Consider the following 25840-nt stretch of genomic DNA (forward strand, 5'->3'; position numbering starts at 1 on the left):
CAGTCTTCTGCAGATCTGCCCTCTCCAACAAAGCTGGCCTCAGCAGAGTTGTCCCAGGCAGCTGCAGGTCACCTCTGTCCATACAGACAGACCTTGCTGACAATACTAACTCTGATCCCATGTCTCCTGTGGAACCATCCTTGGCAAAAGTCCATCCAAGGCTGGCATTATGCAAGCAGCCCAAAGAAGGGCCACCACCATTCCAAGCAATTCCTGTCCCAAGGAGAGGGGAAGATAACCACACATACCAGTCCAACCACACATAGTAGTGGGCTGGGGGCAGATTTCTGAACTAATTGCTGGTCCCATTCACCAACAAAACTATCTCAAGGGACAATACAGGAAGAATACCTTGCTGTTCAGTGCTATTGAAGCTCTGGCAAACCTCTGGTCTGACTCAACTCAAGCTCAAGGCAATCCCAGACTGGCAAAATTAAAACACGGGGACCAAATCCTGCCCACAACAGGCAAAGAGCTTTTGCAGATGACTAGACTGAAGGTAAACACAACTCAGCCACAATAGTAGGGCACAAACAACATGCACAGAAGACACCCCTGAAATTCCAGGGTCTGGTGAAAAGGGGACATTGTAATGCAAGGCACTACAGGACCACCTCTTCATACATCCATGACTTTCAAGAGCAGATGTAGCTGACTTTCATAACACAAAGAAACAGACACAGAGAATTAGACAAAATGAGGATGTAGAAGAATATGTCCCAAATGAAAGGACAGGAGAAAATCACAATAAGGACAGGGGAAAATCATAAGAAATCTAAATGAAATGGAGATAAGCAATATGCTTGGTAGGGAATTTAAAGTAATCGTCATAAACATACTCACTGAAATGGAGAAAAGAGTGAAGGACTCAGTGAGACACACAACAAAGAGAGAAAACACAAAAAAGAACCAATCAGAAATGAAGAACTCAATAACTGAAGTTAAAAATACACTGGAGAGGAAAAAATAGTATACTAGAGGAAGCAGATGAATATTTCAGTGACTGGAGGACAGAGTAATGGAAAGCAATCAAGCTGAACAGGAGAGAAAAAAGAATAATAAAAATGAAAATAGATTAAGGAAACTCAACAACACCATAAAGTGTAATAACACTTGCATCATAAGGATCCAAGAAAAAGAGAAAAGGGTGGGGGGAAGAAAATTTTCTTTGAAGAAGTAATAGCTGAAAACTCTCCAAATCTGGAGAGGGAAACAGAAATCCAGATTCAGGAGGCACAAAATGCCCCCAACAAAATCAACTCAAGGAGGTCCACACCAAAGCACATGGTAATTAAAATGACAGAAAGTAGTGGTAAAGAATTTTTAAAGCAGCAAGAAAAAAAAGTAGTTATATACAAGAAATACCCTGTAAGACAACAATCTGATTTTTCAGCAGAAACACTGCAGGCCAGAAGAGAGTGGCATGATATATTCAAAGTGCTGAAAGAGAAAAATGTGTAACCAAGAATACCCTGTCCAACAAAGCTATCACTCAGAATAGAAGGAGAGAGAAAAAGTTTGCCAGGAAGACAGAAGTTGGGGGAATTCATGACCACTAAACCAGCCTTACGTGAAATGTTAATGGAGACTCTGTGAGTGGAAAGGAAAGACCATAAGCAAGAGTAAGAAAAGTAGGAAGCACAGAACTAATAAAATAAAGTATATCTATAAAAATCAGTCAAGGGAATCACAAAATAAAAGGACATAAAGTGTAACACCATATACCTAAAATATGGCAGGGGAGAGGAATAAAAATTTAGTGCTTTTAGAATGGGTTCAAACTTAAGTGGCCAATAACCTAATATAGACTGCTACATGCATAAGATGTTACATATAGACCTAAAGGTAACCACAAATCAAAAACCAGTAATAGAAATGCAAAATATAAAAAGAAGGGAACCAAAGTATATCAATAAAGAAAGCTAGCAAATCTTGAAAGAGGAGAATGAGAAAAGAAAGGAATTTAATAAGAACCACAAAAACAACCATAAAACAAGTAATAAAATGGCAATAAGTACTTACCTCTCAGTAATTACTTTGAATGTAAGTGGACTAAACATTCCAATCAAAGGACATAGGGTGACAGAATAAATAAAAAAGCAAGACCCATCAGGGCACCTGGGTAGCTCAGTTGGCTAAGTATCTAACTCTTGGTTTGGGCTCAGGTTGTGATCTTAGGATTGTGAGATCAAGCCTGTGTGGGACTCCATGCTCAGAACAGAGTCTATCTGGAGTCTTCTTCCCTTTACTCCTCCTCCATTCCTTCTCCCCCAACTCACACTCTCTCTCAAACAAATAAATAAGTAAATAAATAAGTAAAATCTTAAAAAAAAAGAAAAAAAAGCAAGACCCATCTATATACTGCCTACAAGAGACTCACTTCAGACATAAAGACATATGCATGCAGACTAAAAGTAAAGAAATGCAAAAGCATTTATCATGCAAATGAAAGTGAAAGAAAGCCAGGTGGCACCACTTTTATTAGACAAAATAGGCTTTAAAACAAAGACTGTAACAGAAGACAAAGAAGAACAGTACATAATCACACAGGATCATCAAACAAGAAGATGGGAACACCCGAAAATATATAGCAGCTAATAAGAAACTTAAAGGGAGCAATTGATACTAACACAATAATAGTAGGTGAATTTAACATCCTTTTTAACATTGGACAGGTCATCTAAACAGTAAATGATTAAGGAAACAGTGGCTATGGATGACACATTCGACCACATGGATCTAACAGATATATTCAGAACATTCCATCTTAAAACAGTGGAATACACATTTTTTTCAAGTACATATGGAACATTCTCCAGATCAGATCACATATTAGGCCACAAAGCCAGTCTCAACAGGTTCACAAAGACTGAAGTACCATGCATCTTTTCCAACCACAACAGTATGAAACTAGACATCAACCACAGGAAAAAAAAATCTGGAAAAACACACATACATAGAGGCTAAGTTACAGGCTACTAAACAATGAATGGATCAACCAAGAAATCAAAGAGGAATTGAAAAATATATGAAGACAAATGAAAATGAAAACACAATGGCCTAAAATCTTTGACATGCAGGAAAGCAATTTTAAAGGGAAGTTTATAGCAATACAGGCTTACCTTAAGAAGCAAGAAAAACTTCAAATAAACAACCTAACATTACACTTAAGGGAGCTAAAAAAAAAAAAAAAAACGCAAAGAAAAAAAAATACACAAAGCCCAAAACTAGCAGAAGAAAGGAAATACTAAAGATTAGAGAATGAATAAATATAGAATTTTTTTAAAAAAACAACAATAGAACAGATCAATGAAATCAGGAGCTGGTTCTTTGAAAAGATCAACAAAATTGATAAACCTTTAGCCAGACTCATCAAAAGAAAAAGAGAGGGCTCAAAAATACATCAGAAATGAAAGACGAGAAATAGCCAACACCACAGAAATACCAAGGGTTATGAGACTATTATGAAAAATTATATGCCAACAAATTGGATAACCCAGGAGAAACAGAAACATATAACCTCCCAAACTTGATCAGGAAGAAATAGAAAATGTGAACAGACTGATCACCAGCATGAGAGATTGAATCAGCAATCAAAAAACTTTGACAAACAAAAGTCTAGGACCAGACATCTTCAAAGGTGAATTCTACCAAACATTTAAAGAGCTAATACCTATTCTACTCAAACTATTCTGAAAAATAGAAGAGGAAAGAAAGCTTTCAAATTCATTCTATGAGGCCACCTGTACCCTGATACCAAAACCAGAAAAAGACACTACAAAAAAAGAAAGACAGAGAGGGAACTATACACCAATATCTCTGATGAACAGAAATGCAAAATCTTCAACCAGATATTAGCAAACCAAATCGAACAAATCATTTACCAAGATCAAGCGGGATTTTTTCCTGAGATACAAGGGTGGTTCAGTATCAACCAACATGATATATCACATCAACAGCACAAAGGATAAAAATCATATGAAATACCAAGGAATAAACTTAACCAAGGAGGTGAAAGACCTCTACTCTGAACACTATAAAACACTGATGAAAGAAATTGAAGATGATACAAATGGATATTCCATGTTCATATATTGGGAGGACAAATATTGTTAAAATGTCTACACTACATAAAGCAACCTACAGATTTAATGTAGTCCCTATCAAAATACCAACAGTATTTTTCATAGAACTAGAACAAATAATCCTAACATTTGAATGGAATCACAAAAGACTCCAAATAGACAAACCAATCTTGGGAAACACAACAAAACAAAACTGGAGGTGTCACAATCCCCAAATCCAAAATATACTACAAAGTAATCAAACCAGTATGGCACTGGCACAAAAACAGACACATAGATCAACAGAAGAGAACAGAAAGCCCAGAAATAAATCCACAATTTTATGGTCAACTAATTTTCCACAAAGGAGGCAAGAACATGCAATGGGAAAAAGTCTCTTCAACAAATGGTGTTGAGAAAACCAAATAGCTACATACAAAAGAATGAAACTGGACCACTTTCTTACACCACACACAAAAATACACTCAAAATGGATTAGGAACCTAAATATGAGACCTAAAACCATCAACATTCTAGAAGAGAACACTGGCAATAATTTCGCTGACATTGATCACAGCGACATTTTTCTAGATAGACTCCCAAGGCAAGGGAAACAAAAGCAAAAATAAACTTCTGAGACTACATCAAAATAAAGTTTCTGCACAGCAAAGGAAACAATCAACAGAACTAAAAGACAACCTACTGAATGAAAGAATATATTTGCAAATGACATATTTGACCAAGGGTTAGTATCTAAGATATAGAAAGAACTTCTACAACTCAACACACACACACACACACACACACACACACACACAGACACACACAGACATGAACAGTCATTTCTCCAAAGAAGACATACAGATGGCCAACAGACACAAGAAAAGATGTTCAGCATCATTCATCAACAGGAAAATGCAAATCAAAAACACCACCAGAGATCATCTCACACCTGTCAGAATGGCTAAAATAAGTAAGAAATCACAAGTGTTGACAAGGATGTGGAGAAAAAGGAACCTTGATGTTGGTAGGAATGCAAATTTTTTTTTAAAGATTTATATATTTATTTGAGAGAGAGCGAGTGCATGAGTGAGTGGGGGGGAGGGTCAGAGGGAAAGGGAGAGAATCTCAAACAGACTCCCCACTGAGCATGACTCCGATGCAGGTGTTGGTATCACACTCAACAAACTAAGCCACCCAGGTACCCCAAAACATTTTTTTAAGATTTTATTTTTAAATAATCTCTATACCCAACATGCAGCTCAAACTTATGACCCTGAGATCAAGAGTGGAATGCTCTTTCCACTGAGCCAGCCAGGTACCCCGGAATGCAAACTTCTGCAACCACTGTGGAAGACAGCATGTAGGTTATTCAAAAAAATGAAAACTAGAATTACCATATGACCCAGTACTTGAACTACTAGGTATTTATCCAAAGAATACAAAAGCACTAATTTCCAAAAGTATATGTACCCTATGTTTATAGCAGTGTTATTTATAATAGGTGAATTATGGAAGCAACCCAAGTGTCCATAGAATTATAAATGGATAAATAAGAAGTGGCAGATACACACAATAGAATATTATTCAGCCATAAAAAAGAATGAAATCTCGTCATTTGCAACAACACGGATAGAGCTAGAGAACATAATGCTAAGTGAAATGTCAGTCAGAGAAAGACAAATACCATATGATTTTACTCATGTGGAATTTAAGAAACAAAACAAACCAACAAAGAAAAAAAAAAGAAAAACAAAAAATAGACTCTTAAATATAGAGAACTGGTTACTGGGAGGGAGGAAGGAGGGAAGTAGGTGATGAGGATTAAAGAATACACTTATTGTGATGAGTGTTAGTAATGTATAGAACTGTTGAACCACTATCTTATACAGCTGAAATGAATATAACACTGTATGTTAATTATAATGAAATTCAAATTAAAAATTTTTTTTTTCCAAAAAATGAAGTGCAAAAGCAGGCAGACAGTACATGAACAAAGGAGTGTCACTGTGTTCCAATAAAACCTCTTTAGAGTCACTGAAATCTTAATTTCATGTAATTTTCACATGCTACAAAATAGGATTTTTTTTTCATCTATTTTATAGTGTAAAAGCCATTCTTAGCATTCAAGCTATATTAAAAAAAAGTAATAGGCCAATTTGGCTTTTGGACCATAGTCTGCCAATCCTAAAATAGAGTTTTAATACTTGCTTCTTTTTTTAAGAAATTATCATCTTTATGGGGCATATGGGTGGCTTGGTAGGTTAAGCATCTGCCTTTGGCTCACTCAGGTCATGATCTCAGGGTCCTAGGATGGAGCCCTGCATTGGGCTCTCTGCTCAGTGAGAAGCCTGGTTGTCCCTCTCTCTCTGCCCCTCCCTTTGCTTGTGCCTTCTCTCTCTCTCAAATGAATAAATAAAATCTTATTTGTTTGACAGAGAGAGAGAGGGAGAGAGAGAGAGAGAGACAGCGAGAGAGAGAGAGAGAGAGGCAGCAAGAGAGAAAACACGAGCAGGGGGCATGAGAGAGAGAGAAGCAGGCTTCCCACTGAGCAGGAAGCCGGACGCGGTGCTTCATTGCAGGATCCTGAGATCATAACCTGAGCCGAAGGCACATGCTTAATGACTGAGCCACCCAGGCACCTCCCAAAAAAACTTTTTAAAAAATTATCATCTTGAGTGAGAGGCAAGATGGTGGAGGAGTAGCAGACTGAAATGATATCAGGTCCCGGAGTTCAGCTAGATGGTTATCAAACCATTCTGAACACCTACAAACTGAAAAGGAGATAGAAAAGAGAAGAGCAGCAATTCTAGGAACAGAAAGGTAGATTTCCTTTCTGATTTCACTTTCTGAAAGGTAGGATATGGGGAGAAGTGAATCGAAAGCAACAGGAAGATGGACCAGGGGATGGGGCACTCCTGGCAAGCAGTGGAGCAGTGGAGCACAAAATCAGAAATTTAGAAGTCTGCTCCACTGAGGGACATCACTCCAGAGGCTAAGCGGGGGTGGAGCCCTCATGGGGACAGTGTGGTCTCAGGTCCCACAGGGTCACAGAAAGATTGGGGGTGTCTGAGTGTGTCAGAGCTGCCAGGTATCAGAGCGGGGAAGCCAATTACAGAAACAGAGCCAAAGAGTGAGCTTTCAGATCGGGGTTACCTTAAACCATGATCCAAGGCACAGTTGGGTCACTGCTCTTTGAGCAGGGACCCCACAAGTGGCAGATCCAGGGAGATTCACCTTCCTCCTCCGGGAGAAGCAGCACAGCAGGAATCTGCTGGGTTTGGAGACTCCAAATGGGACTGTGCGCCAGAGATAGAAACGTTCAGTCACAGGCTGGGTGAGCTCGGAGTACAGCCAGAGACCAGGGAGATAAGAGTGATTGCTTATATCTGAGGGCACACTGAGGAGTGGGGCCCCGAGCTCTTAGCTCCTCTGGGCCAGAGATTGGGAGGCCACCATTTTCATTCCTGTCCTCCAAAGCAGTACAGAAAGTGTTCAGGAAACAAAAGCTCTGAGAGTGAACCAAACAGATTACTTAGCCCAGTCCCTGGCAAGGGTGGTGCAATTCTGCCTCAGGCAAAGACATTTGAGAATCTGCAACAGGCCCCTCCCACAGAAGATCAGCAAGAACATCTAGCCAAGACCAAGCTGACCGATCAAGGAGAACAGCGGAACTCCAGAGCTAGGGGAAAGCAATGCATAGAATTCGTGGCTTTCCCCCCATGATTCTTTAGTTTTGCAAAGTTAAGTTTTTTTTAATATTTCTTTAAAAGATTTTATTTATTTATCTGACAGACATAGCAAGAGAGGGAACACAAGCAGGGAGCAGCAGAGGGAAGGGGAGAAGCAGGCTTCCCACATAGCAGGGAGCCCGATGTGGGGCTCATCCCAGGACCCTAGGATCATGATCTGAACTGAAGGCAGACACTTAATGACTAAGCCACCCAGGCGCCCTACTTTTTTTTTTCTTATCCTATTTTTTTTTAACATTTCCTTTTTCCTCTTTTAACATTTTTGAACTAGTTTATCTTAACAATACCTTTCTAAAAAAAAAATCTTTTTAAACCTTCATTGTTATATCATATTTTATCCCTTCATTGTTTTTAACCTTATTTTTTGTATACATGCAGGTTTTTTTTTTAAATTTTGGGGTACAATTTCTTCTAATCAAAATATACCCTAATCTAGCACATGGATTTGTTCTAGTCTCCAGCCTGAGCACATTCCCTCCTCCTTTTTTTCTTTTTCCAACCAACTTATCTCATCAATTCTTTTTTTAGAATTTTTTTTATTCTCATCTATAGAGTCATAGTCCATCCCTTCATCATGTTTACTCTTATTTTTGTATATACATAAGTTTTTCTTTCTTTAAAATTTTGGGAGGTAGTTTCTTCAAAGAGACCAAAATACACCCAAAATCAAGTGGGTGGCTCTGTTCTATTCACCAGTCTAATGTGTGAGTAATGTGTAAATTTTTTACACACAGTTTAATGTGTAAAATTTTTTAACTTTTATTTCTTTTTTTCCCCTTTTCCTCTCCCTCCCCGGTCTTGGATTCTTTCAATTTAGTTAGCGTACATTTTTCTAGAGTCCTTGCCACCCTTTTAGTATTTTAGTCTCTCATCATATATTCTTGTCTGGATAAAATGACAAGGCAGAAAAACTTACCACACACAAAAAAAGAACACAAAGCAGTACTGATGGCTAGGGACCTAATCAATATGGACATCGGTAATATGTCAGAACTAGAGTTCAGAATGACAATTCTCAAGGTGCTATCTGAGCTCAAAAAAGGCATGAAAGATATTAGAGAAACCTTTCTGGAGAAATAAAATCCCTTTCTGGAGAAAGAATAGAACTAAAATCTAACCAGTTGAAATAAAAAAAAGCTATCAATGAGGTGCAATAAAAAATGAGGCAGAAGAGAGAATTAGTGATATAGGACACCAAATGATGGAGAATAAAGAAGCTGAGCAAAAGAGAGACAAACAACTACTGGACCACAAAGGGAGAATTCGAGAGATAAGTGATACCATACGATGAAACAATATTAGAATAATTGGGATTCCAGAAGAAGAAAGAGAGAGAGGAGTGAATTATAGTAGAGAATCTCCCTAATATGGCAAAGGGAACAAGCATCAAAATCCAGGAGGAACAGTGAACCCCCCTCAAAATCAATAAAAATAGGTCCACACCCCACACACCCCATCATCTAATAGTAAAATTTACAAGTCTTAGTGACAAAGAGAAAATACTGAAAGCAGCTCGGGACAAGCTGTATATCTGTAAAATACAATGGTAGAAATATTAGATTGGCAGCAGACTTATCCACAGAGACCTGGCAGGCCAGAGAGAACTGGCATGATATATTTAGAGCAAAATATGAGAAGAGTATACAGCCAAGAAGACTGTATCCAGCTAGGTTACCTTTGAAAATAGAAGGAGAGATGAAAACCTTCCAGGACAAAAAGAAATTAAAAGAATTTGCAAACACCAATCCAGCCCTACAGGAAATATTGAAAGCATTTCTTTAAGCAAAGAGAGAGCCTAAAAGTAGTAGACCAGAAAGGAACAGAGACAATAGACAGTAACAGTCACCTTACAGGCAATACAATGGCACTAAATTCTTATCTTTCAATAGTTACCCTGAATGTAAGTGGGATAAATGCCCCAATCAAAAGACACAGGGTATCAGAATGGATAAAAAACCAAAACCCATCAATATGCTGTCTACAAGAAATTCATTTTAGACCCAAAGACACCTCCAGATTTAAAGTGAGGGGATGGAAAACAATTTACCATGCTAACAGACATTTAAAAAAAAAAAAAAAAAAAAAAGCTGGGGTGGCAATCCTTATATCAGATCAATTAGATTTTAAGCAAAGACTATAATAAGAGATGAGGAAGGACACTATATCATACTTAAAGGGTCTGTCCAACAAGAAGATCTAACAATTTTAAATATCTATGCCCCTAACATGGGAGCAGCCATCTATATAAGCAATTAATAACAAAATCAAAGAAACACACCGACAATAATACAATAATAGTAGGGGACTATAACACCCCCTTCACTGAAATGGTCAGATCATCCAAGCAAAAGATCAATAAGGAAATAAAGACCTTAAATGACACACTGGACCAGATGGACATCACAAATATATACAGAACATTCTATCTCAAAGCAACAGAATACATATTCTTCTCTAGTGCACATGGAACATTCTCCAGAATAGATCACATCCTGGGTCACAAATCAGGTCTCAACCGGTACCAAAAGATTGGGATCATTCCCTGCATATTTTCAGACCACAATGCTCTTACTCAATCACAAGAGGGAAGTTGCAAAGAACTCAAATATATGGAGGCTAAAGAGCATCGTACCAAAGAATGAATGGGTCAATCAGGAAATTAAAGAAGAATTGAAAAAATTCATGGAAACAAATGGAAAACACAACTGTTCAAAATCTGTGGGACACAGCAAAGGTGGTCCTGAGAGGAAAGTATATAGCAATACAAGCCTTTCTCAAGAAACAAGTCTCAAGTACAAAACCTAAGCCTACACCTAAAGGAGCTGGAGAAAGAACAGCAAAGGAAGCCTAAACCCAGCAGGAGAAGAGAAATCATAAAGATTTTCAGAGCAGAAATCAATGAAATAGAAGCCACAAGAATAGTAGAACAGATCAACGAAACTAGGAACTGGCTCTTTGAAAGAATTAATAAGATTGATAAACCCCTGGCCAGACTTATCAAAAAGAAAAGAGAAAGGACCCAAATTAATAAAATCATAAGTGAAAGAGGAGAGATCACAACCAACACGAAAGAAATACAAACAATTATAAGAACATATTATGAGCAACTATACGCCAGCAAATTTGACAATCTGGAAGAAATGGATGCATTCCTAGAGACATATAAACTACCAAAACTGAACCAGGAAGAAATAGAAAACCTGAACAGACCCATAACCATAAGGAGATTGAAGCAGTCATCAAAAATCTCCCAAAAAACAAGAGCCCAGGACCAGACAGCTTCCCAGGGGAATTCTAACAAACATTTAAAGAAGAACTAATACCTATTCTCCTGAAACTCTTCCAACAAATAGAAATGGAAGGAAAACTCCCAAACTCATTATATGAGGCCAGCATTACCTTGATACCAAAACCAGACAAAGACCCCATCAAAAAAGAGAATTACAGACCAATATCCTTAATGAACACAGATGTGAAAATTCTCACCAAATACTAGCCAATAGGATCCAACAGTACATGATTCATATCTTTCTTTAGTCCTGGGAAATTCTCAGCCATTTATCTTTCTCAGCCATTATCTTTTCTTGCATTGCTTCTTCACCATTCTCTCTATTATAGGATCTTATAATCCTATCCCCCATGGCTCTTACCTTTTTTTTCTTTTTTAAAACCTTATTCTACCTTTGAATATTGCATTCTGGAATACTTGTTCATTTACTCTTTCATTTCACTAATTTGTTCTTCAGCGCTGCCTAGTTGACTACTGAGCTCATTTTATTTGAAACTTCATAGTTTTCCTTCCCAGTGATTGCAACTGGTTCTTTTTCATAGCTCCCACTCTTGTTTTCATGCTTTATCCCTCTTTATCTCTTTGAGGATATAAAAACTATTTCCCAAGTCCTTTTCAGATTGCTCCATTTGCTCAGTTTGCTCAGGAATTTATTCTCTCTCTCTCTCTCTTTTCTAACTTTTTGTGGATCACTCCTGGTGCCTGTGTTCTTTAGATGTTTTGTGATTCTTGGGTTGAGATCATCTGTAGATGAGCACCCTGGGTATTAACACTCTTTGACCTGGCAAAAGGGATAGCTCCCCAGCCTCATTCTTTAGAGACCTACCCATTATCACAAGATGAGGAGTTTAACAGACTATGCCCAGCTGAACCTACTCTACTCTTAGAGACCTTGGAATTCCTTGAACAAATGGCCAACTCCTTGCAGTATCTACATGGACCTCTTCCTAGAATTCAGACTCCCCTGGGCAGACTATATGCTGCTATTTGTTCACTCCCTTTTTTTTTTTTTTAAGATTTTATTCATTTAATAGAGAGAGAGAGAGAAATCACAAGCATGGGAGCAGCAGAGGGAGAGGGAGAAGCAGGCTCTCCACCGAGCAAGCCCAATGTTGGGCTTGATCCCAGGACCCTGGGATCATGATCTGAGCTGAAAGAAGATGTTTAACTGACTGAGCCACCCAGATGCCACGGTTTGTTCACCCTTAAACCCAAGGAGTAGCCATGTGGCAGCTGTTTACAGGGATATGTATGCAGAGATTGGAAAAACAAGGTGAAGTAATCACATGCATACATGACAGGCCCCTCATGATGTGGAACAGAGCCAGAGAAAAAAGTAAGTCACAGGCAGCCTCTTTTCTTGCTGCCCCATTCCACCAAAGAATCCCAAGGTATCTAAGAATTTTCCATTTAAACTTGTCCTTTCAACTTGTTATAAAGATATATTTGTAGGGACGCCTGGGTGGCTCAGTGGGTTAAGCGTCTGCCTTCGGCTCAGGTCATGATCCTAGGGTCCTGGGATCGAGTCCCGCATCAGGCTCCTTGCTCAGCGGGGAGCCTGCTTCTCTCTCTGCCTCTCCCTGCCACTCTGCCTGCTTGTACATGCTCTCTTTCTCTGAAAATAAATAAATAAAATCTTTTTTTTTTAAATAGAAAAAAGATATATTTGTGAAAAATACAGATTCTTTTCCTTAAAATATTTTACTTAACAGATATTAACTTGATTTATCATTTTAAAACATCTATACATATAGTATACAGGCCTCCATTTAAACTCCTACTCAGGGCCTTACAAATGAGGGGGTAGACCTGACTCAGTGGTTTTTACTGATACTTCAACATCTGTGTTGGCAGGCACTGGGCTTCGGTCCCACCTGTGGGCAGGAGAAAAGTCCTGCTTCTTCTAGTTCAGGCAGGCAGTTCAGATCTGGCTCCCCACCACTCACAATCCCTGCTCATCATCATAGGCTCCCAGCTATTTCTTTCTTTTAGGAAGTCCACACTTCTAAACTACGGAAATTTTCTTCCTTTCTTAAAAAGTATATATGTGTATACAAACACACTAATATACATATAACCAATATATATTTTCATATATATACACTAATACATATACATATTCAGAGCAGAAGGGAAAAGTTTCAGCATATTTTTAATCTGTCTGAAATCTCATCTGAAAATCTCATCTGAAAGTAGAGCCTCTACTTTCAAGTATGGATATAAAGAATGCTTCTGAATTTGTAAGGTGAGCCAGGAAACAAGAACCAAACTGGGTCTCAGATATGAACATCTTTACTGTCTATGACACAGACTTGACCAGAGCAAACTGTCACAACTGGGAAACAAAAGTAACTCATTTTAATAAAAATCATTACAGTGAACCAACTATCTCTAACACCTAGGAGGAGCTGGCTTCTCTGGCTCTCAGTTTCCCAGCTACAATCAAGTGAGTTCAAGAAGCTAATGTCTAGTCATTTCCAAAAGCCCCTTTCCGGAACCTTCTTACAGTGTTAGTGGGAATGCAAATTGGTGCAGCCACTTTGGGGAAAAGTGTGGGGATCCCTTAAGAAATTAAAAATAGAGCTATCCTATGACACTGCAATCGTACTACTGGGTATTTACCCCAAAGATACAGATGTAGTGAACAAAAGGGTCATCTGTACCCCAATGTTCATAGCAGCAATGGCCACAATAGCCAAATGGTGGAAAGAGCCAAGATGCCCTTCAACAGACGAATGGATAAAGAAGATATATATGGTCCATATATACAATGGAATATTATGCCTCCATCAGAAAGGATGAATACCCAACTTTTGTATCAACATGGACGGGACTGGAGGAGATTATGAAATAAGTGAAATAAGTCAAGCAGAGAGAGTCAATTATCATATGGTTTCACTTACTTGTGGAGCATAAGAAATAATTGGGAGAAGGAAAGGAGAAATGAGTTGGGGGAAATCGGAGGGGGAGACAAACCATAAGAGACTATGGACTCTGAGAAACAAACTGAGGGTTTTGGAGGGGAGGGGGTAGGGAAATGGGTGAGCATGGTGGTGGGTATTATGGAGGGCATGTATTGCATGGAGCACTGGGTGTGGTGCATAAACAATGAATCTTGGAACACTGAAAAAAGTAAAATAAGTTTTTTTTTAAAAAGCCCCTTTCCTTATTAATTTTTCTAATTTCACATAATATAGGCCTAGGTCAGATTTTATTGCATTCTAAGAGTGAATTTCTGAGCCTGAGCTATATTGACATTTTAGAGGTAACAGCAAAAGAAATCACCCAAATCATCCAATAGGGGTATGTAAGAGAGCTTTGATGACTGCAAGATATTTTGGCAAAGTAAGATAAAACTGTTCATATTATGGAATATACATTCAGTATTATACACTCAAAAAAGTTTATGTGTAAAGAGGGAGTGAGGATTGCTCAATGAAAAAGAATTGATTCATTAGGAAAAACAGTTTGGGGGGCGGGGGGAGGTGAGTAGTCAGCAAATAAACACAAAATTAAGCTGAAATAGAACTTCAGCTTCGAGGATAAAGTACAATAAGCCTCCTTAAAATGGAAAGGGTATACTCTTCTTGAAGAAAAGTATCAATAGAAGCATGAGTCTGTGAAGTAGCTCTGCTGAGCAAGACATTTTAAACAGCAACAGAGGCAGTTGCCTCTGAGCAGATCGTTTACAGGAACTCAACAACATGTACTGTTATCAGGACAGGCCTTCAAAAATATTCAAGACAATTGTCAACTCACCCCACGTAAGAGTAGCCAGGGTCAAGAGCTCAGGGATTGAATCCTGACATACTACATATTCTGGAGAATACGGATCAGTTTGAACTTCGGCATCCCGATAATCAGTCTGAGTACCCACGGTACACTTTGAAGGTACGGGAGGATACTTAGCAGGAGTAGGAGGGAAAATATACGCCTCTGTCCTAAAAGGGAAAATTATTTCAAAAATTAAAACCTGATCCAATCACTTAGAATACTATACAGTCAGGTAGAAATAAATCCTTATCTTCACTAAGCCCATTCCCCCTTTAAACATGCACAAATTCATGAATCCAGTGTATTCAGGATTGTGCCCAATTATCTTGAGAGAACTGCCTTGTTAGTCTCACCTCTGTCAAGAAACTGAAAGGATATAAAAGCCCAGGTCTAATCACAAAAGTACCTACTTATCTGTGTATCACTGGGCAGGAATGTAGTATAGAACTATAAAAGGTAGATTCTAGGATGTCATGCAGTTATTTCTGAACCTGTTGAAAATTGCTAACTTCCTGATTTCTTTTTTCTCTGCTTTTAGTTATATAACAAAATTTGTTTCCCTCTGGAAATTCAGGAGCAGAGCAAAGAAAAGAGACGCATTCTGATTTTTTAAAAAGGCAAGGCTCTTTCAAGATAGATGACTCAATTAATTAATGCTAGGATTACTTGGTTAACTATGTAAAAGTTACCTTATCCCTTGGACAGAAATTAATTCCAAATATTTTAAGGTATTTGATGTAAAAAATGAGACTATAAAAGTAATAGGAAACATAAGTAAATATACCACAATATTTTTATTACCAAATAAAGGCCTTATAAATCAGTAAGGCAGTTAAATACTAAAAGAAAAATGGATAAAGAACAATTGACAAAAATGAAAACTTGTAGCAAACATTTGAAAAAATAATGAACATAGCTAGTAATCAAAGTAAAATAAAACCACAAGATGCTATTTTATTATATCACATAAGCAAAGATCTAAAAAATTGAAAATACCTAGCATTGATGAAATTGCAAAGAAACAGGCATTCTCACATTGACCGAAATATAAACAGATATACAGAGATATACGCAAACATATTCATAAAGTCTGATGTGTAAGAGAAAACTTACAAACTTTTTTTAATGACCAATTTAAAAAAAATGGTTGCACCTGAGGTTATTAGGCACCAATCTTAGATCCATATTTTCAACTTTTTGCTTTTTTCTTATTCTGGTTACTTATAAATACAGAAAAAAATTTTACATTGACTCATTCAAATATATGTCTACTCCTGGGGCGCCTGGGTGGCTCAGTCAGCTAGGCATCTGCCTTCGGCTCAGGTCATGATCCCGGGGTCCTGGGATCGAGCCCCACATCAGGCTCCCTGCTCAGCGGAGAACCTGCTTCTCTCTTCCCACTGCCTGCCACTCTGCCTACTTGTGCTCTCTAGCTGTCAAATAAATAAATAAAATCTTTAAAAAATTACAAAAAATAAACATGTCTACTATTAACATAATTTTTGTAACAAGTATGATAATGTTTATATTTTATATATATGATATCAAAATGATATATGGTTATTTTAATATTTATATATATTTTATAACAAGTATGATAGCACATATGTTTAAAAACAGTGCAGTTTTCTTTTCTAAGGTTTTATTTTTAGATGTCCATTAACTGATGAGTTGATAAAGATATAGTAGTGTGTATACACACACACACACACACACACACAGGAATATCACTCAGCCATCAAAAAGGATGAAATCTTGCCATGTGCAATGACATGGATGGAACTAGAGTGGATTATGCTAAGCAAAATAACTCAGGGAAAGACAAATACCATATGATTTCACTCATGTAGAATTTAAGAAATAAAACAGATGAACACAGGGGAAAGGAAGGAAAAAATAAGATAAAAACAGGGAGCAAATCATGAGATACTCTTATAGGGAACAGAGTTGCTGGAGGGGAGGTCAGTGAGGAGACCAAAATATTGGGTGATGGGTATTAAGGAAGGCACTTGATGTAATGAGCACTGGATGTTGTATGCAACTGATGAATCACTAAATTCTACCCCTGAAACTAATAATACACTATATTTTAACTAACTTGAATTTAAATAAAATCTAAAAAATAAAATAAAGATTTTATTTTTAAGGAATCTCTGCACCCAATGAGGGGCTCGAACTCACAACCCCAAGATCAAGAGTTGCAACTCCACCAACTGAGCCAGCCAGGCACCCCAGCAGTGTTTTTCTCTTTTACTTTTGAGTTTGTTTCCCTTAATATCTTTTCCTCCCTTATCCACCTATAGCAGTACCCTTTCTGTATGTCCTAGATCTAGAATATATACTTGAATTATCCTTGAATCTTGCTGTATTTTCATCCACACTTATTCTTCTATACTTATACAAATATACACATATAGATTATTATTGTTTTGCTAACATGGAAATCATATTATTAATACATTTTTGCATGTTCCCTTTTAAACTAAATCATACCTCAGGGAAATCTTTCCAGTCTATTCGTGTGGCTCTTTTTCAAGGAAAATCAAACTTAAATGATCACCATCAATAGAAAAACTACTTCAAAAAATATGGCATACCTATAATGGAATTTATGCAGCTATTAAAAGTAAAAATGTAATCAGAATTTATAAACATATAAAAATGTCCATAATTCAATGTAAAATGGGGGAAAAAGCACACTATAGAGCAGCATGTACAACAGGACTACATTTTTATATTTAAAAAATGTGTTTTGGGGGAAACTGGGTGGCTTAGTGGATTAAGCCTCTGCCTTTGGCTCAGGTCATGATCTCAGGGTCCTGGGATCGAGACCTGAGTCAGGGCAGGGGGGGGGTCTCTGCTCAGCAGGGAGTCTGCTTCCCCCTCTCTCTCTGTCTGCCTCTCTGCCTACTTGTGATCTCTATTTCTCCCTGTCAAATCAATAAAATAAAATATTAAAAAACAAACAAACAAACTTGTGTTTTGTGCATAAAAAAATGCCTAGATGTATATATAATAAAATAACCACTATTTCTCGACAGGATTACAGAATTTTTTCATGTTTATAGTTTTCTAAATTTTCTAACATTTTTTTTTAATCCAAACACGTAGTACTATTAAATAAGTACTAAAAAATAAGGGGGAAATAGCCATTTCCAATTTAAAAGAAAATATGTTTTCTAGTTGGTAGAATATTAAATTACATAAGCAAAAAAAACTGAAATATAATGGCAAAAAAGAGAAAGATTTCCATTTTAAAAAATAGTCAAAGGCAATGGGAGGTGTTTATATATAAGCAAAACATACAGAGCCGAGCTCTAACAAAAATGCACTTCAAGTCAGCTAGAAAGAAGCACCTTCCTGGATTTTCAACCTATAATGAAATAGTACTTTAAACTGTTATTAATGCTGAATTCTAATGGTATTGAAGTCATTTTTTCAGCAGCTGTTATGAATTTCTAACCTATGTAGATAATTTAGATATTTATGTTTTTGGCAGAAATTATTTGACTATAAAGATTCTAGTTGAGGAAATAACTTCAAATCAGCTTTATATTATCTCAGATCATATGAATATTATAACACCACTGGTTTGAATCAAGAAAATAAATTGCTTACAAATTAAAAATTATAACATTTGAACCACCTGATCAAATATGCTAAGATTATGATAAAGCCTAATGAATCCTGACTAACCTTTCTGATGATTTAGGATCCTTCTAGATGAGTCAGAGGAGAGGATGCAAAGGGGGAAAGCTACCTTGACAGAAGTCCCATGATAACTTAATAGATTCTTTTCTAACTTGTTATTTTTCTCCAACTTATACTCTTTTTCTCCATTTCAGTCGGTTTTAGGGAGAATAAACTGTGTAAGAAAGAACAATGATCTCTCCCCTACCCATCCCCAACTTCAGTCAGGACTCAAAAACAAGAAAAACCCCGTATTTGCTTCTCATCTGGCTTGAGCCCTGGATCCCATCCATAGGCTCACTGGTACCCTGACAGCATGTACCACTGCTCTGTTCCCTCTATCCAGACCCTTCCTCCTCCACTACCACACAAGCACCAGGAGCATGCGCTATCTGCCAGAACCCTTCTAGATTTTCCCTTCCAGGCCCAATAAAACTAAACACAAAGAGGGGTTTTACAAAGTAGCAAACCCTGTTCTGTAACTGAACGCTAAAGAACATATTTTTTAAAGACTTAATGTTTTCAGAGCAGTTTTACATTCACAGTAAAACTGAGAGGAAGGTACGGAGATTTCCCATATACACTTTGCCTCCACACATGCATAGGCTGCTCCATTATCAATATCCCTCACCAGAGCGGTACATTTGTTACAAGTGAAGAACATACATTTACACATCACGATCACCCCATAACGTATATTGCAGTTCTCTCTTAGTATTATACATTCTATGGTTTGAACAAATCCTTACAATATGTAGTATATGTAGTATAATACCTATCTGCCATTATAGTGTCATACAGAGTATCTTCCCCATCCTAAAAATTCTCCATACTCCTCCTATTCATCCATACCAAAACCCCTGGCAATCAAAGATCCTTTTAGGATCCCCATAGCTTTGTCTTTTCCAGAATGTGATATAGTTGGAATCATACATACTGTAGCTTTTCCTGATTGCCTTCTTTGTCTCAGTAATAGCATTTAAGATTCCTCCACATCTTTCCATGACTTAATAGCTCATTTCCTTTTAGTGATGAATAATATATTACTGTCTCAATATACCATAGTTTATCCATCAACCTGGTAAAGGACATCTTGGTTGCCTCCAAGTTTTGGCATTTATGAATAAAGTTGCCATAAATACTAATGGGTTTATGTGCAGGTTTGTGTAAATTTTTCAAATTTTTGTGTAAGTTTTCAACTCCTTGGGTAAACACCAAGGAGCAAGATTGCTGGATCATATTCTAAGAGTATGTTTAGTTTTATAATAGCGAAACTGTCTCCCAAAGCATTTTGTATTTCCCACCAGCAATGAATTAGGGTTCCTGGTGCTGGTATTGTTAGTGTAGATGGTGGCCATTCTAGTAAGTGCATAGTGACATCATATTATTGTTTTAATTTGCATTTCCCCAATGACATACGATGTGAAGCATCTTTTTGTATTCTTATTTACAATCTGTATATCCTTTTTGTGAGGTGTCTGTCAAGGTCTTTGGTCCGTTTTAAAATCAGGTTGTTCTTAAATTTAAAAAAATAATAATAAATTAAATTAAAATCAGGTTGTTCTTTTTCTTATTTTTATGTTTGAAGTTTACTACATAGTTTGGATACGGTACTTTAGCAAATACATTTTTTGCAAATATCTTCTCTGAGTCTTTGGCTGTCTTCTCATTCTACTGACACTGTCTTTGTACAGCAAAAGGTTTTATTTTTTTAAAGTTTGTATTAAATTCCACTTAGTTAACATACAGTGTAATATTAGTCTCAGGAGTAGAATTTAGTGATTTACCACATACATATAACATCCAGTGCTCATCACAGGTATCCTCCTTAATCCCCATCACTCATTTAGCCCATCCCCCTGCCCACCTCCCCTTCAGCAACCCTGTTTGTTCTCTATGGTTAAGAGTCTGATTTATGGTTTGCCTGTCTTTCCCCCTGCCATGTTCATCTGTTTTGTTTCTTAAATTCCACATATGAATGAAATAAAATGGTATTTGTCTTTCTGACTTACTTTGCTTAGCATAATACACTCTAATTCTATCCATGTTGTTGCAAATGGCAAGATTACACTCTTTTTTATGGAACAGACTGTTTTCCATGGGATATTCTTTCCTGCTTTGTTGAAGATTAGTTGACCATATAGTTATGAGTCCATTTCTGGGTTATCTGTTCTGTTACATTTATCTATATGTCTGTTTCTGTGCCAGTACCATACTGTCTCGATAACTACAGTTTTGTAATATAAATTGAAGTCCTGAATTGTGATGCCTCCAGCTTTGCTTTTCTTTTACAAGATCACTTTGGCTATTCGGGGTCTTTTGTGGCTCCATACAAATTTTAGGATTGTTTTGTTCTAGCTCTGTGAAAAGTCCTGTTGATATTTTGATAGGGATTGCACTGAATGTGTGGATTGCTTTGGGTGGTATAGACATTTTAACAATATTTGCTCTTCCAATCCATGAGTATGGAATGTTTTTCCATTTCTTTGTGTCTTCTTCAATTTCTTGCATAAGTGTTCTATAGTTTTCAGAGTACAGATCTTTTACCTCTTTGGTTAGGTTTATTCTTAGGTATCTTGTTTTTGGTACAATTGTAAATGGAATTGATTTCTTGATTTCTCTTTCTGCTGCTTCATTATTGGTGTATAGAAATGCAACAGATTTCTGTATACTGGTTTTGTATCCTGCAACTTTACTAAATTCATGTCATCAGTTCTGGCAATTTTGGGGTGGGGTCTTTTGGGTTTTCTACATAGAGTATTGTGCTATCTATGGATAGTTAAGTTTGCCTTCTTCCTTGCCAATCTGGATGCCAATCTGTTGTCTGATTGCTGAGGCTAGGACTTTCAGCACTACTTTAATAGCAAAGATGAGAGTGGCCATCCCTGTCATATTCCTGACCATAGAGGGAAGGCTCGCAGTTTTTCCTCATTGAGGATGATATTAGCTGTGGGTCCTTTGTACATGGCCTTACAATGTTGAGGTATGTTCCTTCTATCCCTACTTTATTGAGGGTTTTTATAATGAATGGATGCTGTATTTGTCAAATGATTTTTCTGCATCTATTGAGAGGATCATATGGTTCTTTTCCTTTCTTTTATCAATGTTGTGTATCATTGATTGATTTGTAAATACTGAACCACCTTGCAGCCCAGGAATAAATCCCACTTGATGTGGTGAGTAACTCTTTAATGTACTGTTGGATTCAACTTGCTACTATCCTATGGAAATTTATCTTTACATCCATATTCATTAGGGATACTGGCCTGTAATTCTTTCTAGTGATGTCTTTGTCTGGTTTGGGAACTAACGCAGGCCTCATAGAATGAGTTTGGAAGTTTTCCTTCTATTTCTTTTTTTGCAACAGCTTCAGAAGAATAGGTATTAACTCTTCTTTAAGTGTTTGACAGAGGGGCACCTGGGTGGCTCAACTGGTTGGGTGTTTGGCCTTTGTCATGATCCCACGGTCCTGGGATTAGGCCCCGTGTCAGGCTCCCTGCTCAGTGGGGAGCCTGCATTCTCCCTCTCCCTCTGCCTATTGCTCCCCGTGCTCGTGACTCTCTCTGTGTCAAATGGATAAATAAAATATTCAAAAAAATAAAAACTTTAAAGAAATAAAAAATAAGTGTTAGACAAAATTCCCCTGGGAACCCACCTGACCCTGGACTTTTGTTTGCTAGGAGATTTTTGATCACTGATTTAATCCCATTGCTGGTTAGGGGTCTGTTCAAATTTTCTATTTCTTTCTGCTTCAGTTTTGGTAGCATATATGTTCTAGGAATTTATCCATTTCTTCCAGATTGCCCAATTTGTTGGTATATAATTTTTCATAATATTATCTTATAATTGTTTGTATTTCTGTGGTATTGGTTGTGATCTATCTTCTCTCATTTGTGATTTTATTTATTTGGGTCTTTTTCTTTTCTTTTTGATAAGTCTGGCTAGGAGGTTATCAATTTTATTCATTCTTTCAAAGAACCAGCTCCTGGTTTCATTGATCTGTTCTGTTTGGTTTTTTAAAATTCTGCACCATTTATTTTTCTCTATTATTTCCCTTCTTCTGCTGGCTTTAGGTTTCACTTGTTTTTTTTCTAGTTCCTTTAGGTATAAAGTTAAGTTGTGTATCTGAGATTTTTCTTCTTCCTGATATAGGCCTATCTTGCTATATACTTCCCTCTTATAATCACTTTTGCTGCATCCCAAAGGTTTTGGACCAGCATGTTTTCATTTTCTTTTGTTTCCATGTATTTTTTTTTTATATCTTCTTTAATTTCCTGGTTGATCCATTCATTCTTGAGGATATTCTTTAACCTCTATATATTGGTGGTCTTTCCAAATTTTTTCTTGTGGTTGACCTCAAGTTTCATAGCATTGTGGTCAGAAAATATTCATGGTATGATCTCAGTCTTTCTGTACTTGTTGAGGCCTGATTTGTGACCTAGTATATGATCTATTCTGGAGAATGCCCATGTGCTCCCTAAAAGAATATGTATTCTGCTGCTTTAGGATGAAATGTTCTGAATATATCTGTTCAGTCCATCCAGGTCAGGGTGCCATTCAAAGCCATTGGTTCCTTGTTGATTTTCTGCTTAGATGATCTGTCCATTGCTCTAAGTGGGGCGTTAAAGTCCCCTATTGTCAGTGAGTTCCTTTATGTTTGTATTAATTGTTTTATATATTTGGGTGCTCCCAAGTTGGGGGCATAAATACTTACAATCGTTAGATCTTCTTATTGCTCAGACCCGTTTATTATGATATAGTGCCCTTCTTCAACTCTTGTTGTTACAGACTTTGATTTAAAATCTAGGGGCACCTGGGTGGCTCAGTGGGTTAAAGCCTCTGCCTTTCACTCAGGTCATGATCCCAGGGTCCTGGGATCGAGCCCCGCATCGGGCTCTCTGCTTGGCAGGGAGCCTGCTTCCTCCTCTCTCTCTCTCTGCCTGCCTCTCTCCCTACTTGTGATTTCTATCTGTCAAATAAATAAATAAAATCTTTAAAAAAAATAAATAAAATAAATAAAATAAAATAAAATCTACTTTATGGGTGTCTGGATGGCTCAGATAGTTAAGCGTCTGCCTTTGCCCCAGGTCATGATCCCAAGGTCCTGGGATAGAGCCGCACATCAGGCTCCCTGCTCAACAGAGAGCCTGCTTCTTCCTCTCCATCTGCTGCTCCCCCTGCTTGTGCTCTGTCAGATAAATCAATAAAATCTTAAAAATAAATAAATAAAATAAAATCTACTTTATCTGACATAAGCATGGCTACTCCAGCTTTCTTCTGATGTCTGTTAGCATGTTAAGTTGTTCTCCATCTCACTTTCCATCTGTAGGTGCCTTTAGGTCTAAAGTGAGTCTCTTGTAGGCAGCATACAGACGTCTTGTTTTGATTTTTTTGTTTTGTTTTGTTTTTATCCATTCTGATACCCTATGGCTTTTGATTGGAGCATTTCGTCCATTTACATTCAGAGTGATTATTGTTAGATATATGAATTCAGTGGCATTGTATTACTCGTTTTGTCTTTGTTCCTGGAGATCTTCTCTGTTCATTTCTAGTCTTTGTTGCTTTTGGTCTTTCTTTTCCACGGAAAGAGCCTCCTTTAAAATTTTTTGCAGGGCTGGTTTAGTGGTCACAAACTCCTTTAGTTTTTCTCTGGGAAACACTCTCTCTCCTTCTACTCTGAATGATAACCTTGTTAGATATTCCTGGTTTTTCCCATTTCCAAAATACTTTGGTTTTTCCCAGAGTATTTTCCCATTCAGCACATTGAATGTATCATGCCACTCCATTCAGGCCTGCTAAGTTTCTGTGGAAAGTTCTGCTGCTAACCTTATTTGTCTTCCCTTATAAGTTAGGGACTTCTTTTGTCTTGATGCTTTTAGGATTTTTTCCTTATCTCCACATTTTGCAAATTTTACTACAATGTGTCTTGGTCTTGGCATGCTTTTGCTGATTTTGATGGGAGTTCTCTGTGCTGCCTTGATTTGGATATCTGCTTCCATCCCCAGATCAGAAAGTTTTCAGCTATCATTTCCTCAAATAAACCTTCTGCCCCTTTTTCTTTCTCTTCTTCTTCTGGGACTCCTATGATATGAATGTTATATACTTTGTGGAGTCACTGAGTCCCCTAAATCTACATTCATGATCCAATATTTTTCTTTCTCTCTTCTTTTTAGCTTCATTATTTTCCATAATTTTATCCTAGCACTTCTTCATATCCTGTCCATCCTTGTGGTCATTACATCCAGTAAATTTTGTATCTTGGTTATAGAATGTTTTATTTCAGCCCTACTAGTTTTTAGGTCTTTTAGCTCTGTGATAAAGGTCTCCCTGATGTCTTTTCTCAAGCCCAGCTAGTATCCTTATGGTTATTGTTTTAAATTCTGGATCAGGCATATTATATCTATTTTTATTAGATCACTACTGTGACCTTTTCTTTTTCTTTCTTTTGGGATGAATTCCTCCATCTTGGTATTTGTTTAGGTCTCTGTCTTCTTCTGTGTGTTAAGAAAGCCTGTTATATTTCCTGCTCCTGAGAGTAATGGCTTTATGAATAAGAGGTTCATATGCTGTCCCAGGCTAGGCACTTCAAGAAGTGTCTCTCTAGATGCTGTGTACATCTGTTGCTATGTTATGGCTATTCTTTCCCTCAGGTCAGTCCTCTGCGGAATTTCACCTTGCCTGAACTGGGGACTGCTTGGAACTTGGCCAGAGTGTGCCAACTTTGAACTATGTGTGCTCTGGTCTGTTTATTAAGAGAGACCTGATACTTTGCAGCACTCTATGGTCAGTAGTAGACTTGGTGCATACAGTGCAGTTATGCTGGTCTTCTGGGGGAGGGGCCCGCTACTCAGGTTCTCAGGCACACTTGCCCTAGTAAAGAAGCAACTGCAGAGTGCAAGGGGGCAGGGCTTGATGTAAGCAGTTTATGCTGCCATTGTTAGCTTATGTTGCTTACTGAAGTTAGTTTATGCTGAGGGGCAGGGAAGAGAAATGGCACCAGCCCTCTCCCTAGAGAGGGGAGTTTGTGCCCACTACTGTCTAGGAAGCCCTTAGAGAAGAGTGAACAATCTTCCCTTGTATGTCCCAGGGATCCCATAGATCTCTGCCCTCACCCTATGTCCAGATGTCTGCCCACCTGGCAGTGCAGGGCACCTGTGTTTTATCCCAGCAGGCTGGCTGAGTTTTATGGCTCCAAACTTTAGGGACCTGGCATGGCTTGGACCTTCCCTCTGGGGAAATGTCTTGCCACACTAGGGCTGGTACAAGTTTGT

The 25840-nt window shown here is 37.7% G+C and overlaps 1 protein-coding gene across 2 annotated transcripts in view; it reads right to left on the minus strand.

Moving 5' to 3' along the window:
- The window catches only part of CFAP91 (cilia and flagella associated protein 91), a 99023-nt gene that overhangs the window by 52338 nt on the left and 20845 nt on the right, over positions 1-25840 (minus strand). For both annotated transcript variants that reach the window (XM_046001512.1, XM_046001513.1), the window contains one exon: positions 14865-15046. In XM_046001512.1, the coding sequence (XP_045857468.1) occupies positions 14865-15046 (182 nt within the window). The remainder of the gene's footprint in view (positions 1-14864; positions 15047-25840) is intronic.

The sequence above is a fragment of the Meles meles genome, chromosome 4 (genome assembly GCF_922984935.1).
Source record: "Meles meles chromosome 4, mMelMel3.1 paternal haplotype, whole genome shotgun sequence".
Taxonomy (NCBI): domain Eukaryota; kingdom Metazoa; phylum Chordata; class Mammalia; order Carnivora; family Mustelidae; genus Meles; species Meles meles.